We start from the raw sequence: 20,149 nt of genomic DNA, 5'->3' as shown, positions 1-20,149 counted from the left end.
AAACTATAGAAATAATCAAACAAAGTCTAATGGTTTTTACAGCCATTAGAAACCATGAAAACCATTACAGAATGGTTTTAGTTCCATTCAGTCACAGTGATGTGGTCACAGTGGCTTTCTGGACAACAAGACTTGTCTTGAGACTTGCCTCAAGCCTTGGCTTGAGAGGGTAAAGCAGAAGAAGAACAGTGGACTGGTGAAGGAAGATGCTCTTATCCCAAGCAACTTACAATTATCTCATTCATTCTTTACAACTAAGCAGTGGAATGTGAAGGGCCTTGCTCAAGAGCCCAGCAGTGGCAGCTTAGTGGTGGTGGGATCCAAACTCATGACCTTCTGAGCAGAAGTCCAACATCTTAGCCAAGATCAACAGCGGACACAGGTGGTATACTGATGGCACTTGTAGCCAAAATCATAGGATATTCTGGAAATGAATTCCAATAAAAAAGCAAATAATAATAATAATAAAATAAAAAAAAGTTCAGGGGCAGAGAGGTGTAGTTCAGACAGACAGACAGACAGACAGACAGACAGACAGACAGACAGACAGACAGATAGATAGATAGATAGATAGATAGATAGATAGATAGATAGATAGATAGATAGATAGAGTAAAAACCGTATAAAAGTTATACACAGTGTATATTCAAATGATGTATAGATGTGAGGATAATCTAGGAATTTATACAATTAATTATATACAGGATACCTGAATGGAATGATTGAAAAGAATAATGCTATTATATACAGAATATTTGTCCAGAATGATATTGTTGGAATAGATATAGATTTATTAATTGTTAGAGACTCAAAGCACTTTTGTACGTCAAGGCAAATGTAAATGTAAATATAGAATATAGAACAGTCACTCATCACTTTATCCCAATATGTTACACACACTATTGCTGCTGCATATTGTACAAAAGTCCTAAAGTAACTTCATCTTATGTGATGCACAATACTGCTGCATTCTCACACTTTATGTACATTACTGGTCTGTTATATACTCTGTATATTCTGGTCTTATTGAATCTGTATTGTCTGTATGATCTGTATTGTGTTTTGTGGTCTTGTCTATAAGCTAAATGTAGTGTTGTTATTTATGTCTGTACTTTTAAGAGTCACCAACAGCTGGAACCAAATTTCTTGAGTGTGTCAACACATTTAACCTGATTCTGATACTGATTCTTATTAGTGGCATGTATTCAAGCAAGGAACTGAGAGGTGTGCGCTAAGAAGAGAGCAGTACAGGAGTGACAGTGGACAGATGAGTGAGCTTAATTCAATGGAGCTCTGAATGGGTCTAAAAATGTAACTGTAAAGAAATAGAAGAAAGGAGATGATAAGAGTCCACTGTCAGCTTTGGGGGAAGAGGCTCATGGTTGTTGAGGCAAGAAGAAGGAAGTTAACTTTGCTTGTATAGCAACTGTATTTTTCACTCACCATCACTTTAATGGCACATCGCATTTTATGTGGAGTCAATGTTAAAATAAGGAGTCAATGTAGCAGATGTAATGTAGTCAATGTAGCAGACTGGTGACATTAACAACGAAAGGAAGAGGGGCAGGAACAGTGCTGTATGATGAAGTATGATGAATATGAACACTACCTGAAGCTCTCGACCTGTATGGGCATTGTTTATATATTGTGCTGATTTGACAAGATGGATAGCTAGTCAGTGCCCATACAGGTCGAGAGCTTCAGGTAGTGTTCATATTCATCATATCATACAAATTGGGAAATGGTAATTTCTGTGACTTAACGTGGTTATTTTTAATGCATGTTAATGTATCTATTTTTGACCCCAGAGAAGGCATGAGATGCACTATGGGAAGATGGTACATGCCACCTACCCAAACATTGTTGCAGACCAAATTACACTTCTTAATGGCAACAATGATCCCTAACTGCAGTGAGTCATTCCAGCAGGATTATGCTTCCTGTACATCCACATTGCGAAAATTGTTCTGGAATGATTTGGAAAAACGACACAAATTTTCAGCCACCAAATTCCCTGGCTCTCAATCCGATCAAGCATCTATTGGATTTGCCTTATCCATGGAGAAAGAGGACTTTACAACACACCTTCAGAGGTCTTTTGGGGTGCAGGTCTTAAAGGCTTAGAGCTGTGTTGGTGGCAGAACTACACATTATTTAGATGGTTTTATCCTTATTGATTCATGACTCTGTTAGAGGTTCTTGTAATTTTAAAAAGGGGCATCCAAATAAAATTCCCAGCAATGAATATACTGTCTCTCACCTTTCAAAAAAAAAACTACAACCAACATGATATTGCTTTTTATTTCAACTCTCAATTGTACAGTCGTTCTCTTTCTTAAAATGTTATGTTACGGTACTGCTTGACTGAATACGAGGGATCAAAGAAGCTGTATATATATCAGTTATCGTTTGCAATGCATACACGTAATTTTTTTCCATGAAAAAAAGAAACAATGAAAAAAACACCAGGGCAAAGAGAGAGGGTGCGATTTTAATATGCAGACAGTTTTATAACTGCCAGTTCAGTTTAAAATATTTAAGGAGGTTCAATGAAAAAAAGGAACATCCAACATATACAGAAATCTATCAGGTAAATTAAAATGAGCAGGCATTATCAACTAAACCTAGAGCCGCTAAACTGACCGTTCACTAACCCCGCCCACTTACTAACCACCGCCCAGCCACCCCCAAACCCTCACTCACCCCGCCCACTTACTAACCACCGCCCAGCCACAACCCCCAAACCCTCACTCACCCCGCCCACTTACTAACCACCGCCCAGCCACAACCCCCAAACCCTCACTCACCCCGCCCCTTACTAACCACCGCCCAGCCACAACCCCCAAACCCTCACTCACCCCGCCCCTTACTAACCACCGCCCAGCCACAACCCCCAAACCCTCACTCACCCGGCCCGCTTACTAACCACCGCCCAGCCACAACCACCCCAAACCCTCACTCACCCCGCCCACTTACTAACCACCACCCATCCACACACCCCAATTACTCACTCACCCCGCCCGCTTACTAACCACCGCCCAGCCACAACCCCCATCCCTCACTCACCCCGTCCAGCCACCCCCAATCCTCACTCATACCGCACGCAACCACCGCCCAGCCACACACCCCAATCCCTCACTCACCCCCCACTTACTAACCATCACTCACATCCACCCCAATCCTTTACTCAATGAGTAAAATACTTCTTTACCCAGCCCAGCAACAACCCCATCAATCCCTCACTCACCCCGCCATTTTACTAATCCCCACCCAGCCACACCCCCCAGTTCATCACTTACCCCACCCTCTTACTAACTCCCGCCCAACAACATCCTCCCCAGTCACTCCATCCATTTACTAACCCCAACCACCCACTAACTCACCCTCTCACTTACCCAGCCTCTACTTTAATGCCGACTAAGCACACTCCACCAAAACCTAAACTAAATGGATATTTGCCTGGTATAAAATGGGAGAATTCAACAAAAATAAGAATGATATACTTCTATCTCCTCTAAGCAACCAGCTCTCTTTAAATAAACCACCATTATATACAAGAGAGAAGGCATTTTGGCCACATCATATCATATATGGATATTTACGGTGAGATTTGTGGCAATATTTTACTTCTGTCATAAAAATAATGATTATGAGTTTAAATGAACAGTTAGTATACAAAATACTGAAGCCAAGCTGTTCTAAAATGATTCTCATTAAATAATAAAACCAAAATTTTTTTTGTTCTCTACATCATAGAAAACAGAGGCAAGTGACATTTGTACTTGTACAAAAAAAGGTGTTTTTTTTTTTTATCCCCCATTACGAGACACAGCTACTTTACAATGTTTACACTAGAGAAGGTTTCTACAACATGGTTTAACATCTAGCAGTGTATTTGGATAGTTTCCTCTGAGGAAGGAAAATGAACCTAAGATGAACAAGGCCAGAAAAGAAAAAGAAAACAAACTGAAAAAGTGCATCCCTTCAAATTAGCCACCTCGATTGCATAAAGAAATAGAATTAAAAAATAAAGGACCTGGTCCATATACATGGTGTTCACATTCAGTACATTTTCACAACTCTTTCTTTCAATCTGTCAACCAAAGACACGAAAAGAAATCTACAGCTTTTTGGGGGGGATCCAGTCTCCCACAAACGTCTAAGCAAATAGCAAAGGCTGGTCAACAATTTGGTCATATAGAATTAAGTTACATTACCTCATTAAAACAATTTACATCGGACGTTTCCCCAACTCCACCACTGCGTCTCTACTGACATGAGCAGCTTACGGTTTCCCGGCTCCAAACACACCTGGTATTAATACCTCCATGTGTTGGCTCAAGTGTTTTGAAAGCAGAGAGCTGTGATTGCTCACACATGGAGCTGAGAAACGGACCGTTCAAATCTAGTCTGTCATTAATTTCTGAAATGTATTCATTTTTACCCAAATCGAAAGAAAGACATTGAAGCTTTAAAATCTACAAACTAAAAAAAAAAAAGCTGCGTACACAAAAGACACAGGAAACAGACAGAGGTTCATCCTCTGCATTTTCTTTCTTTCTTGCTTCCTTACTTTTTTCTTTTATTCTCCATCGGTTACATTCTCTCATTTTTTTCAGTGCTGGGATTTTTTTTTCTTAAATAGCTCCAACCTTGCGGAGTTTAAAAAAAGTATGTTTAAAATGAGGGAGGGGAAGAAGGAGTGTGTGTTTGGGACGCTTTGGCCTTTCACTGAAGGAGCTCCTCGACTTCACTCTGCTTGAGCATGGCATTGTCTCTGACCTCGTCAAAGGTGTACGTCTTTACTATCTTCCCGTTTTGGAAGACTGTGTGCAGTAGATCCTGCAAAATAAAAAAAAAAACATAACAGGAATTTTACTCTTCCAACACAGGCACCAGCTTCACTTTAAACATATACAATACACAATAATTGAGAAGATTTCGAAAGCTGCTGGATCAGAGGCGGAGTCTGTTAAAACCTTTATGGTTCTTGAGATTAAACAAAAAGGCAAAAACACATGACAGCGAATGACAGGTGAAAGGTCTTTGGATAGACATATGAAATTTTTAGTCCCTAACAGAAGATTCATATGTAAGATGGAGAACAGGAAAAAATATGTAATCAGACTGCTTCAACCCCACAGTCAAACATGTAGGGGGAAGCTTAATGGTTTGCGGTCGTTTTGGAGCAGGAAAGGTTGGAGACATTGTGTGTGAAAGGAACCATCATGGCAACCATTCCATACTTCAACACCATGCAATTCCGTCTGGACTGCGGCTCATTGGAACAGACTTCATCATACAAGATAATGACCTGAAGCGTACGTCCAGGCTCTGTATGCGTTATCTAGAGAGCAAACAGTCGTCTGGAGTGTTATCCATCATGGAATGGCCGGCCCAGTCCTCTTACTGAACTGGTCTGGGATGTACCGGATAGAAATCTCCAATTAGAGAGGCACAACAAAGTATTTTAGCTGAATGTTTGGAGTAACACGTCCAGGTGTGTAAAGCTAAACTTTATATACGGGAGGATTTTTCAATGGAAATAAAAAGGAAAATCTTTACATTTATAGATTTGTTTGGTCAAAGTGTTTAGAATAATGTATGTATTTATGTATCCTTACAGAAAACGAAAGCAGAGCATCTGTTTATTATAAACCTTTCCTCTTGTGGCAAAGTTCTGTTTATGAGCTCCTAATGTATAAGAATATAAACATTTAAGGTCATTTTTATTCACTTTTTGCTCTCCGAGCTTCGCTGTAGAAAATAAATCACCTTCTGATGTGAGAGTTTAACAGCACTGTGGATTACGGCCAAACGATCAAATATTAAAAACAATAAAAATGTAATTATATGGTGGAAATAAAAAACAAATGTACCTCTCCATACTCCTCCAGTTCACCCTTTCCTTCTTCTAGGGTCACAAAATCTCCGCTCTGTGTCATGTGCAGAGACAGACGGCCCTTCTTCGATCTCTTGTTGGGGTCTGCTACAGGGTCTTTGAAGACATTTACCTGCAAAAAAAAGGATTTTAGATGCTGCCATCTTCTCTGGGACAAAGCTTTTTTTTAAATAGACTGAGACCAAGTGGAAAAACTCTTCTGTGGACAAACGAATCAAAAATCTATATTCTTTTTGGAAACCATGGACATTGTGACCTCCGGACTAAAGAGGAGAGGGACCATTTGGCTTCTCATCAACACGTAAATGCCTGCATTTCTGATGGTATGGGGTGCAAAAGTTCCTTACAGCTGTCAAAAAGCACCTTTATCTGATCAACTACTAATATAATCTCCAGTTCACTGACTCTCTACAGTTGAATGAAATAAAGAGATTAGAAGTGATTTTTGTGCAACACAGTCTAAATGTCAAGTGCTTTATTAGAGTAGGATATCAGATGAACATGAAGTCCTTTTAAATCAAATAAAATAAGGATAAAAATTTGCCATTAAAGCTGTATTTTCAAAACAGAAATAAAGCATTATTTAAGAATAGTAGAATAATGTGTTTGTGGATACTGAAAATCTCACCCCCAATCCGTTTGTCACCACGTAGCTGCACTTGAAGGAGCAGTTAAGAAGATCTCGTGTTAGTTTCTGCAGAAGTGCACCTCCTGATCCAAATGCGATGTTTTCGATGCTCCACCGATGCTCCTTCATCCCCTCTACTATCTACAGCACAGTAAAAAAAACATGATCATCAGCTCAACTCAATGCTGCTGGCATTCAGCATGTAGAAACCTGAAAAAAAAAGAGTGTATACCTCCTGCAGAGTATTAATGTCCACACCATCACCCTGAATAACCCGAATGTAGGGAGGAAGCACCATGTAGCCCTTAGAGTTCTCGACACTAGGAAATTTCTTGCCTAAAATCTCCAAGACCTATGAAATAGTAAAAATAATTATATTAATAGCTCTTTAATATCTTTTATATGTTCTACTGATGGACATCTAGTTCATTCCATTACTTCATTACCTTTAGTACAGTGTCTAGAGGGTTTCCCGAGTCAGGACGCACAACCAGAGGTGCATCTGCGCTTCGTTTCTCCACCAACTCCCTGAGGTCCTCACCCCAAATTTTCTCACAGGCGTTGTAGATGTCATAGCTGTCACTGACTATAGACACGGGCACCGAGGGGAACTGCTTCACAATGTGCTCAAAGGCATCTTTCTCGTGGTCTTTCCCCCATGCCGTGATTGTGCTTTGGGAAAGTGGAAACAAGTAAAAATTTGTTGAATTCATTATTATTAAGAATTTTTTTCAATAAATCGAACATGACTTCTATTTAAAACAAATTTCTTATAATTTATGACAACCACAAGGGGGCAGCACAGTCCACAATGTTGTGTAGCCAATGCCTGCTCTGTAGCTTATCCACAATGCATTACAGATTGAATGCAATCAGCACTAATGATCCGGAATGCAAAAAGCACTTTTGTCATCAGCATAGAAAGATTACAAGAAATGTGTTGCAAAGGGGGAAAGATATTAGAAAGGTGGTTAAGGCATTGGACTTTTAGAAGGTCACGAGTTCAAATCCCAGCACCACCAATCTGCCACAAATGGGTCCTTGCAAGGCTCTTAACCCTCAACGAGTTGTAAGTCACTATGGATAAATACCATAAATGTAAATGTGGCCCAGAGGACATGGAAGAGAAATTACACAGTGTGAAGATATAGCCAGGGTCTGATCATCATGTACAGTATTAGCGCACACACACACACACACACACACACACACACACACACACACACACATATACACACATATACACACACACACATACACACATACACACACACACACATACACACACACACACATACACATACACATACACACACACACACACAGGCCAATGAAAAGACATGCTATAAAGTCTACAACGTCTAAAACATTACTGAGTGTTTCCATCAGACTGAGGAATATCAATGCATACCTGTGTTCTGCAGCTGGGACAGAAAATCCAGAAACTGGGTCTTTGGTGCCGTAATACTTTTTAACAACTACAATCCCGGCCACTGTGTCTGTTCCTTTGAAGTTGACCAAGTGTGCTGAGGCACCGATCCCAGCAGTCTGCAACCAGAGCCAAGGATGAACTGCATTAGACTTTGTTATTTAAAAGTAAACCATTGGAATGTTGTCGCAGTGTGTGATGATACCCACCTCTTGTGATGAAACTCCTCTGTAGCCAAAGTCATGCAGTTTGTAGTCCAGGCGATCCAACGTTCCTGAAGTTTCCATGAGATGCTTGGCCAGGATTTTCTTCTGCTCACGGGAGTTAGTTGCAACAGTGATGGGATACCAGATCTGCACCAGGATGGTCTATACGACAGAACATCATATTAATCATATAATTAATCATATATTTTATTATTTTCTCTTTATATTAGGTGATTTCTTCAATTTTTTTTTATTAAGTTGAATTGAAGTTTTAATACGATTATCTTAAAAACGAGGGATCACGATTTTTTTTTTATAAAAATGTTGACGCACGCATCCAATCAAATTCATTGTCATTGCACCAGAGGCAGAATAATTAAGAGACGATATTGTCCGACCACGTGACGGCGTGCCTGATTAACTTCTCACGTGTGAAAGAATGTGACACAGAAACGGCGTCCAACATCATGGAGACGGACGGCTGTTTACCTCAGGACAACCTCGTGCCACAGAGAAAGGTTTTAATGTTTCCTCTGTGTTTTGGGAAAGGCTCGGATTTGAAAGGTTCAAATATTGAACAAACTTCTGTCAAATGCAAAATATGCTGAAAGTCCGATGCAGCCGGTGGTGGAAGCGTCACTATTGTATTTCAGTGGCTGATCGCTGAATAGAAAGAACGCTCAATGTTAAAATGACTGTTATTAATACTACTGGTTTGAATTTGCTTGATTGTTTTTTGAGGGGACTGAAATGTTTAAATTGGTTAAATAGTTTATTTTCTTACTTATTGCTCAGAAATATTTAACGCTTAATTCAAATGGCACAATATTCGTTTTCAGATTTCATTAAAATCTTCTGCAGATATTTAACTACACCATGCTGACACTTTATTTATGGCACGGTCACTAAAAATACAACGTTCCTCCACCAGAGGGTTTTCAACACTAATAAAGATAATAATGAAAACTTCAGTCACGTTGTTGTTACGTTTAAAGTTGACTAGTTACAGAAAAGAAATTCTGTAGAACCACAAAAAAAGATTTTTTGTTTTCATATCGCCAGGCCCTAATTATAATAAAACTGACAGCGAGGCAAATATAAGTCACTTGTTATAGGTAGTTGTTTGGCCCAATGTGCCCGGAGGTGCATTTTCTCTCAGCAGTTCAGCTGTTAAGCTCCTAATTCCCCATTTAGTTAAATTAACACAAAACTCACACATGCCATTATACAGAAACCAGTGTTTTGTTCTGAACCAGACTGAACCATCACGTGGCATCCAATCCCATTTCCATTGTAGTCTGTGGTCCTGAACAGTCTGAAACAATCACAGTTAATTTGATCTCATCTACTCATCCCATCTTTTCATTTTGCCAGTTCTTAATATGCTCATTTGCTCATCAAGTTCTTCTCCAGCGATACTGACAAACACTCTGAAGAAGCGATAATGTGAGTCATGTAGCAGGAGATTAGGCAGGCCTCGCGGAGGAGAACTGCGCATGGCCAAGGCGGTCACATGCCTGTAAAACCAGCAGCTACAATGTGCAGTCATGTGTCACAAATCAGTTATTACTATTCCTTCTCTCTGCATCTGGGAAGTGATGCGCTACTACAGAAGCCGACATCAGTAATTACTGCTTTAAACCGTTCACATTCTCACACAAAGTGGAAAAGAAGATACTGAAATACAAAGTAGAGCCAACAGTCCCATAACATGAAGAGTAGATAAGTGGCGTCTGGCTTGGAGACGACACCGTCTGGAAGCCAAGGGCATTTTTCCAAGGCCTCTGAATTTACACACTACACAATCAGGCATAGATGTACAACAAACATGGTGCAAATAAACAAGAACAAGGTAAGTGTATAAATAAAACAAACCTTTTTTAAAATTATATAGTTATTACTTATTTATGTTTTTCGGAGAAGTAATGCGCATGCACCCGACTGACGTATGGCATCATCATGGCATCATGACTCAGCATCTCATACACTGAGACCATTAAATCTGTGTCCTGCATCCTGAACATCTCCAGACATCAGTTTGGGAAGTGAAAATTACAGTGAATACTTTTTCAAATTGCTGCATTGAATAAACCTGCTGCCGAAATGCAGTGTACAACTGAAGGTGTACAGAACGTTATTTCCAAATAATGCAGCATTTTATAAGCAAATGAAGTAAATTCGATTATTGATCCTTTGCTAGTTTACACACACTGTACTATAAGTGTAGCCTATTTGCTATTGCTGAATGCTGTATGTGTAATTTGGTATGTTAAAAAAAAAACTAACAAAAAAAAAAAACGCCAACCAAATAAATCCGAGAAAAGTGTTATTATAAAAAATATTGTTGCTATCAGCTGAGATATAAACTCAAGGACAAGCAGTCAGATATTTTTCTTAAACCGCAAGCACAAGGACTCACGTGAGCGTAGAGAGAAGAGCGTAGCCCACATTCGAAGAGGTAAAATTTTCTTAAGGGATGTGTTTCGTTTTTCTAATATAAAAATGTATCCAATTTGAGCATGAGTCCGATATCATCATCATAATACTGACCTCTACCCAATTGGTGAGCCAGTAGCATTCAGGATCTGTGTTTTCCACAGTGAAGAGGACATTTCCCCGTGGAATCACGCTTCCCTCTGGCACGGCCTTGATCTCGATGGGGAGATGACCATCATACTTCTAAAGTAAAAAAAAAAAAAAGAAAAACCTACACGTTATATAAACATGATGGAGATAATTTTTTCCTATGATCTAAAAGACTTACAGTATAAGTACATGAAAAACACAAGCAGTTTGTTTTTCACTAAGATCGTGACGTTAACAGCACCTGTGACTAATGCGCTTCAGTTATCAACCTCAATACAGGTAGTCGTCGACTTACGACCATTCGACTTTACGACCAAAATCGTTAGCCGCGGCGTACGTTATTTTTTTTACCAGCTTCCGGCATAATTTCACAGTACTGTACATATACCCTACTCTACTTATGACCAAATCGTGTTACGACTGTCGTACACCGCTGTTACGCCACGGCAGTGCGTACCAGCTTTCGCCATCATTTCACAGTACTGTACATATAGCCTACTCTACTTAATACTAGGGATGCACCGGGCCGAAACCGAAAACCGAAAAAGAGGAAAGCAAGGACAAAAACCGAAAACCGAAACGCCGAAAGAAATTGTGCCAATTATTATTATGATTGCATTTATGTCTATGACTGTGTACTAACCTTACTAAAATCAAGGCATTTCAATTGCATAAATTAATATTAAAGTTTCAAAGAATTAATCAATTACAAATTATGAAAATATTTATTTATAGCACATTGCAACAATGCACAGGATAAAATAAATTAAAATTTAGTCTTAAATGTTTAACTTAAATGCACTCATGTGTACATTAAATAATAATGTACAGACCCTCTGGCCTGCTGAAAGGTTGTAAAATTAAATATGTTCTTTCATAAAAACAAAGTGCATTCAGAACAAGTGCAACTGCTTAAAGATACAATACAACAATATCACTGGGAAACTTCCTGCCTTTTCAAAAACGTCCACCACAGACGGAGTGCGCATGCTCGGAGGGGTTTTGCTTTTCTGTGCCGTATTATTCTCATATTCAGCATAGCGATCGGAATGTTTGGATTTCAGGTGATAAATTAAACCCGACATGGAGAAAGTTTTTGCAGACGAACCCCCTCTTGAAATTTCGGCATTACATGTTTTGCAAATCGCTATCCGTGGGTCTTTCTCAGATATACTGAAATACGTCGACACTGCAGACATGTTGTTTTAGACAAGCACGTGCAGGCCGCGGTTTCTGTTTGCATCATCACAACAAACTGTTTCAGCCATGTTTTTTCGGTGATCAAAAATGCACTTTTGGGCCATTTTCGGCCGAAAAAAAAAAAAATAAATAATAAAAAAATATATATATATATATATATATATATATATATATATATATATATATATATATATATATATATATATATATACAGTGAGGAAAATAAGTATTTGAACACCTGAGAAAGTCAATGTTAATATTTGGTACAGTCGCCTTTGTTTGCAATTACAGAGGTCAAACGTTTCCTGTAGTTTTTCACCAGGTTTGCACACACTGCAGGAGGGATTTTGGCCCAGCTCTTTGGTCTTGGCCATGTCAGTAGTTGGATTCTTACTGATTGTATGGGGTGGACAGGTGTCTTTATGCAGCTAACGACCTTAAACAGGTGCATCTAATTTAGGATAATAAATGTAGTGGAGGTGGACATTTTAAAGGCCGACTAACAGGTCTTTGAGGGTCAAAATTCTAGCTGATAGACAGGTGTTCAAATACTTATTTGCAGCTGTAAATAAATAGTTAAAAAATCATACATTGTGACTTCTGGATTTATTTTTTTTTAGATTATGTCTCTCACAGTGGACATGCACCTACGATGACAATTTCAGACCCCTCTATGATTTCTAAGTGGGAGAACTTGCAAAATAGCAGGGTGTTCAAATACTTATTTTCCAAATACTTTACCAAATAGCTTTTTCAGGCACCTAAAAAATACCTCTAAACAAATGGAAACACTGCAGTGTCTGTGAAGCCTGAAGCTCTTACCTCAAGTATGTAGTTCCAGCCTTTCTCATTGAACACGTCGTCTTGAAAGTGTTCTCGATACACGTCCCTCGCCTCCCGGATCTTCTCAGGGGTGATGACCTTCCCTGTGAGCCATGAACAGAGTGTTAGAGAAGATGACATTACAGCGTCCATTAATGAATGCAGGACAAGTTCTCATGTGGGAACCTTTTAGTACTATGGCAAGAACTCGGCAGTCATTTGACAATGAATAAAAATAAAACTTCACCCGGGGTGATTGAATAGTCATTCAGTGTTCAATACAACCAGCTTACAGCAATAAAAACACATACATCCTCTCCAAATCCTCCCTCCTGCCTGGTTTTAGTAACTAATCCTTAACCCTGGAGATATGACAAATTCATTAAATATATTTCATTACATCGACACACTATTACTACATGATGGTTTTACATTACAATGACCTTTATTACAGGTCATGCCTTGTGGCTTTGAATTCACTAAACAATGTTCCACTAAAATGAGTGAGATTCTGACTAGTGATGTCATAGACATCCAATCTGCCTAGTAACAAGTCTAGATCATGCTTGTATGTGGTATTTCAATGATTTATAGAATCCGAATAGAATAAAACATTTGTTTATGCAAATGTGAACGCTCTATTGATAGTCTGAAGCAAATGTGATTTTGACTCGATAAGAGGCTGTGGGCTAAAATGAAAGTTGCCATGGTCTGCAACTGCACCAGTGACATTTTTTCTTTTCTTTCTCTTCTCATAGAGTATATGGCAATAGTGGTCCAAATCAAATGTCACCAAAGCCCACCTTAGTTTGGGCATCTCTGGTCCTGAGATTGTAATTCTAGAAACAATCGGAGACCTAAAAATGATCGTCACCTGAATCGTATATTATATATATAATAAATACAGTATATATTATATTTATATAGCCCACGTTGGGTGTTTGCGCTCGGCACACGCGTCCCCTACATGATTCAGGTAGCGCTACTGTTGCCAGATGTGTATCACACAGGAGCGAACAGTATACGACCTGATTCACTCCATCACGCGTGCTTAAACTCATCACATGTGGAAGGAAATTTCCATTCACTTACAAAAGGAAGACCAGAGATGCCCAGACTAAGGCTAATGGTGGCATGTGGTGGCATCTGATGTGGGCCACAATGACATATTTGTGAAGAGGAAAAAAAAAAGTTGTCACTGATATCAATCCTAATTTCTAATTTAACATTTACCTTTTTTTTTATTTAACTGCAAAAAAAAAAAAGTCAAATAACATTAAATGAATATATGTGAAATGGTATTTGCCAAATTTTGAAAAACCTTTGAAAAATAAGGAGCATTTTAATGACTCACAAAAGGAGGTCACTGATATGACATATGGCTATACTGCTTATATCTTCAACATCTGTATTAGGCATTAAACTCTATTGTATGATTCATGGGATTGTTTCTGTTTTTATTGTTCTGTAACTAAAAAACATTGAAGATAAAACTGCTTTAGTTCAGCAGAACAGAATTTCTGTTTATTCAATTCTAAAGATAATAAAATCATCAGTGATGGGAGCCATGGCAACTTTCACATCAATATAATACACTTTGGGTAAAATGTTACATTTATTTTCAGTCCACGCCTTCAATCAAATCTAATTTTCGGCTCTTAGTAGTAGAAGATTTTGCTCCAGACTATCAATGGAGCGTTCCCATTTCCATAAACAAACACACACACACACACACACACACACACACACACACACACACACACAAAATAGGAGATCAGGCCAAATCTGAAAGGGAATACGAAGCAAATAAAAAGCAACTGAGAAAATCATTATGTATGCAAACCAAAGAACAGAATGCAGATAAGGTAATGCTGATAAGATGATCTCTGTTGAGTTTCAGACCGGGAAACTCTGTGTCTGTGTCAGAAACATGTTTTTTTTGTTAAAGTCCCACAGACTTCTGAATCTCTTTCTGAGTCTTTACAATTTGAAATATGAATTAATTGTGATTTTTTTTGATCCAGATTGATTTATCAATGGGATATTGTCTCAAAGCAGCAGAAAGACAGTGTGTGTGTGTGTGTGTGTGTGTGTGTGTGTGTGTGTGTGTGTGTGTGTGTGTGTGTGTGTGTGTGTGTGTGTAGCACGGTCCAGTATTCTATTGGCTCCTGAAAAGCAGTCTGATTAGAAGAAGCGTAATTTGTTATAAATAGAATTTTTATAGGACACAGTGTTTGATTGATCTGGTTTACATGCTTTACAATCAGTATTTTATAATAAATGGCCAAATGTTTCCAATCAGTATCATTAAACATGAATAAATGAAACAAATGTGTAAAAATAATAATAATAACAATAAATAATAATAATACTGGTACACTAAAATTCTATAATTCAGTGTTATACAATAAAATATATAAAAACACCTAAACCTGACTAAACCTTCACTTTGCCAAGTATGCTTTCACACACTGAATGACAGGTTGGGATTCGAGTTGTTGGAAAGCCATGTGCCGTAGAGAAACAGACAGATGAATAATTCATTGCGTTTGTAATCAAACACTTGCTAACAAAACAACTTGAAGCGCGTGTACCACAGGGCACAATCACTCTAAAGCTGTATCATTTCAGACTTATGTACAGTCGAAAATGTCTGAATAAAGCCATATGATGGGACTTTCCAGGACACTGCACATATACGGACACAGATTTTAGATCATAGACAGCTAATACAGAGGCACCTAAAAACACCACAGATACCTTTTAAATATTTGTGAAGGATGTACTGCAATCCATAGAAGACTGTTTTATCATATTTAACCTTCCGAGTCTTGGTAGGTTCCGTCTTCTTCTCACGGCACTCGAAGTATGAGTACACTTTACTAGTGTTCGGTGGGTACTGTTTATAATGTGTGACCTGAAAGAGACAAAAACAACGAAGAGTAACAACCGGCTTTGAAAGTGCGACAAGTTAAGGTTCAGAAAATGAAAAGGAATACTCAGACACAAACAATTAATGCATTATAGACTTGTTTGTGTCAAAAATTGGCAGTGTTGTGACCCAAGCGTGATTCAGTGCCAGTAATAAGTGGTTACAGGTATGAAAAGGAAATACCTAGTTAGCTTGTAGTCAAAACCACACTTCGATATATCATAACATATCATGACTATCATAACATACTGATAGTTTTTCAGGGTTGCGTTATACAGTAAGTGCGCAGCCTCTAGTGGCGAATCTCAGCTGCTTATTCGAGGTTTCTTTTTTAATTCATTCTGGATGTACTTTCCTTTTTTTTTGCAGTTTTTAATAAAATAATTAATATATTTAATTAATATGTTTTATATCCGGTATCCAATTTAAAAACTATCGGTTGTTTAATCGGTTTCCCCCAGATTTGGACCCTCCACACAGATATACTCTGAGCCCTAGAGCTAGAGGACAGCAAAACTGCCCTCTTCCCCACTTTCTGCCTTTAGTATTTATTCTACACCCTAAATATGGTGTCAAATAAACACTCCCCCCAATAAGTACATACACACACAAACAAACACATGCACACATACACTGCGCCCAGTAATGTCCTGCACTACACCAAATCCTGACAGACTAACAAGAGGTCTGATGTGCACCCTGAAAGCGTGCTTAAGCCCAGCTGTCGAGTCAAACCCTGGTGCAGTTCCCCTGAGTGAATCATTGACCTTTTCTTTAAGGTCAGCGCTCGATAGCCAGAACGCTGCAGAAGGGTTACTCTGTCACAGGCTTCCAGCTTTCATTCTGGCATCTCAGATACATTTTATCTCTGACTGCTCACTTGGCTGGCGCTCGTTCTCGCGCTCTCTCACTCAGGAGAGCTGAACAGCTGTGGCCAGGCTGGGCATGCGCAACAAAAGAAGGAGGGGAAGCACATGATCTCCATTCGGAGGACACGGCATTGGCAAAGAAACGTGCACACAATACATATGTGTGTTTCTGAAAGCACGATGCCTTGTGCATTCTAAAAAGGTGCTTCAAGGTCACGATTGAATCTATGGCCTCTTGAGTTTTTAATCATTCGGACCACATGGATTATCTGTTCATGAATGTTTAATAGATGTTCTGCATCGCTTAAATGCGTCATACATCATTTAAACGCAGCTATTTGACCAAAAGTGATAACGATGTTGTACTTTCCCAAACCAAGCGTGTGTCACTCCAAGCGATCCCATTGAAAAAAAGGGCCACCTCACGCTGACTGACTACACAGCAACACAGACATGCTGCGGTGATGCTGACCAACACGGACATAAGAGCAGCTGAGTGCCAAATGGAAGTGTAAACATAAGCACATAACGTCTGCACTAATACCTGTAATAACTGGTAACTACATATCCCATATGTACACAACCAGTCTTACTTAGAAGCTAACGCGCCCCCCAGCTCTTTTTCTCTTTCACATATTTATTTGCACACAGTACCAGTACATACACACACCCAAGCATGTACTTACAGTCCATTTCAAAAAGAACACTCAGTATTCATTTAATACTTCCTTCATTTACACTGAAAAAACCTTATTGAACAAAAGCAGAGTTTCGAGCCTGTGTGGATCTTTTCCAAACTTGTGACACCAGGAAAAGGCCCCATTCAATGATGTGATGAAAATCTGGCGAAAAAATAGCAAAACGCTTTACGGTTTTTCTGTAAAACCCCCCAATACGTGCATTTATTCATTTTTATTAAACTACTCTGTCTAAATGTCCATGCATGCTGGGTTCCTGTTAGTGTTTAATGTCATTGGCATAATTTTAAAAAAAGGATACGGCCTTCCGCAGTATACAGAAGCTCTCAAACATGCAAGAGCTTTCTGGTATGAGTTCCCCCTCTAATGTTACACCTTCCTCTCACATGACTCAATCTGTAAATAAACCCCTCGAACACCTTCAAACCTACTGTCTGCAGATCTGTATATTATATATATATATATATATATATATATAAATAAATAACACATGTATTATACATATATAGCACACACCTCAGCATGATTTCATCATTTACATCAATCCTGTACCAATGATCAATTGATTGTTCAAAGGTTGAGCTGAAACAGCACTGATTCTGGTCATCATGGAGTGACCTTTCACACTGTGTGTGTGTGTGTGTGTCTTTGAGAATCTGACCTACAGCTCGTCACAGTAAGTTTCCTCAGGTTTCATATCCATCAGCTATGAAAATGAGCTGCATGAGGCGCGAAAACAGTATCCCTCATCATCACCATCACCCTCATCATCATCACCATCACCCTCATCATCATCATCATCACCCTCATTATCCTTACCAGCTTCAGAAAAAGAGTTTGGCTTATTAACATACGCATGACAAACAAACAAAGGCTGTACAGTAGCTTTCACTTTCCTGAGAGATCAGGAGCTTTCAGTTTTGGTTGCTTGAGCGGACGCGATGAAGCAAAGACATGTCAAGTCATCCTCCATCCACCAGGAGATCGCTGCGATTAAACATCTACAGCCATGATGGCTTTCAAATCTGGAGTTCGGAGACAGGCTCCTCAACCTTCTCCACCTGCCAGTCTGGATGAGAGTGCAGGAGAAAGAGGGAGGAGAGCTTCCTGGTTCTAACATGAGCTACAAATTTGTACATCCTACCTGCCATTTCCTCCTGCCGATCCGGCCTACACGCACACACGCACACACACACGCGCACACACACACACACACACACACACACACACACACACCGCCTGATGGCCTCGACAATACGAAAGCACCTTTCCCGGTTTCATCACTCAGCATCCCGCGCCTTCACAAGGCCAAGCCGCGGATCCTGGACCCGAGAGCGAGATCATCTATTACCGGCTGCTTACCTTGTACGAATCGGTCGCTAACAATATATTGAAATTAGAATCCCTGGTTTCCATCTTTCCCTCTTGTCTGGAGGTAAATATGTGCCTCGTTGTTCTCGACGCTCTCCGCTGTGTGGTGAACTCACAACCGAGCACGTAGTTAAATAGGGCGGTGTGGGTGGGCGGGGCTTACACCGAGACTGGTGCGCCGACAGTGACGTCAGATAAGTGACGCATGTGACGTCTCACGACTAAAATGGAGAACGTGCTGCATGTCGAGATTCAGTGCTTCTGACATGAAGGTGTCTCAGGAGTCACAGGACTCGCTTTTGGTCCCTGTAGCAGTGTTCATTAGATCATTTCCAGGATGTTCCTGCTACAGAGGAGCGAAACTCCCAAAATAGTGCAGTGATGTAGTGATAGGGGTGTGTTACTGGACAATATGGCAGCAATCCAGCATCTTACACTCAAGTGAATGATCTGCAAAAAGGGGTTTGATTTATTAACAATGGCGTATTCACTGAAATAAAAGTGCCCAGGGATCATTACTCAGTAACTCAAGATGTGATGGCTTGGTGGTGGGTTGACAAGAACGAAACTGTTTAAAACCTGAGAAACACACACACACACACACACACACACACACACACACACACACTCAACCCTGGTCATGGAGAACATTTTGCTTTTCCCTGCTCCCAACAGACTAAATGAATCAACTGATTAACAGTCCTTCCTCAGTTTTTGTTAGAAGGCCGAAAATTTGTGGACACCTGATCATCAAAGCAATATGTGTATATTGAATGTTTTATTACAGATTGATTCTCCATTTCCTGCTATAATAAACTTTAGTCTACTGCAAAGGCTTTTCACTAGACTATGGAACATGACCTTGGATTTGTAATCATTCAGACACAAGAGCATTAGTGAAGTCTTGTCATGTCAGGTGTAAGGGGGGGAACCACCCACTGGTCCAACGACGGTTTCCAGAGGCGTGGCGAAGGATTCTCGCGCGTTCTAATCTTTCCTTTCACATTAGATAATACGATTTGGATTAATGTATTACTTCATTTTTGTTATTGACCTTTTATCTGACTCCATTTAGATAAAACAATAAATATTTGCATAGGTTGTTATTTTACTAATAGTATAATTTTGATGGATGTTTGTCTAGTTATTCTGATTAAGCTCTGGCATTACACTCGTTCATTCGGTTCACACAGTCGCACAAGATCCTAGTATGGGCCCTATAATTAACATACTGGTCAACGGTCATAAGCGAATCAGTATTGGTCGCTGCCAGAGGTTGGACTATATGCTTGCGGCCGCTCTCTGCGTGCTCAACTTTAAACATACTTTATTTAGTCCCCTTAGAGGTGACACTTAATTATTACAATAATTATTTCTAACCACAGATAATGAATAGAATAATATTGAAATAATCAGAGGTTGAGGCTGACCCTATTTAGAGTGATTAGAAATGTTACTCTAAACGGAAATACATATTGTTAGCCTCCACGCTTCTAAGTACACTTA

The 20,149-nt window shown here is 39.4% G+C and overlaps 1 protein-coding gene across 1 annotated transcript; it reads right to left on the bottom strand.

Moving 5' to 3' along the window:
* Nucleotides 1-3,607: 3,607 nt before the first annotated feature.
* Nucleotides 3,608-18,790, bottom strand: nampt1 (nicotinamide phosphoribosyltransferase 1). The gene is made up of 11 exons (XM_046873184.1): nucleotides 18,635-18,790; nucleotides 15,534-15,690; nucleotides 12,774-12,877; nucleotides 10,716-10,844; nucleotides 8,169-8,327; nucleotides 7,942-8,078; nucleotides 6,977-7,202; nucleotides 6,763-6,882; nucleotides 6,531-6,671; nucleotides 5,880-6,014; nucleotides 3,608-4,842 (listed from the first exon to the last, which is right to left on the bottom strand). The coding sequence occupies exons 1-11, from the start codon at nucleotides 18,686-18,688 to the stop codon at nucleotides 4,729-4,731; spliced, it is 1,476 nt and encodes a 491-aa protein (XP_046729140.1). The 5' UTR covers nucleotides 18,689-18,790; the 3' UTR covers nucleotides 3,608-4,728.
* Between the last annotated feature and the right edge of the window lie 1,359 nt (nucleotides 18,791-20,149).

Source organism: Silurus meridionalis, chromosome 18 (assembly GCF_014805685.1).
Source record: "Silurus meridionalis isolate SWU-2019-XX chromosome 18, ASM1480568v1, whole genome shotgun sequence".
Classification (NCBI taxonomy): Eukaryota; Metazoa; Chordata; class Actinopteri; order Siluriformes; family Siluridae; genus Silurus; species Silurus meridionalis.
Note: the sequence above shows the minus strand (reverse complement) of the source record. Positions and strands in the feature narration are given on the sequence as shown.

Coding starts and splice junctions, on each gene's coding strand:
- nampt1 (XM_046873184.1), bottom strand. CDS start 18,688: ATGGAAACCAGGGATTCTAATTTCAATATATTGTTAGCGACCGATTCG. Junction 7,203..7,941: donor GTCCCAGCTGCAGAACACAG/GTATGCATTGAT, acceptor ACTTTCCCAAAG/CACAATCACGGCATGGGGGA. Junction 4,843..5,879: donor AACTGGAGGAGTATGGAGAG/GTACATTTGTTT, acceptor TTTATTTTGCAG/GATCTACTGCACACAGTCTT.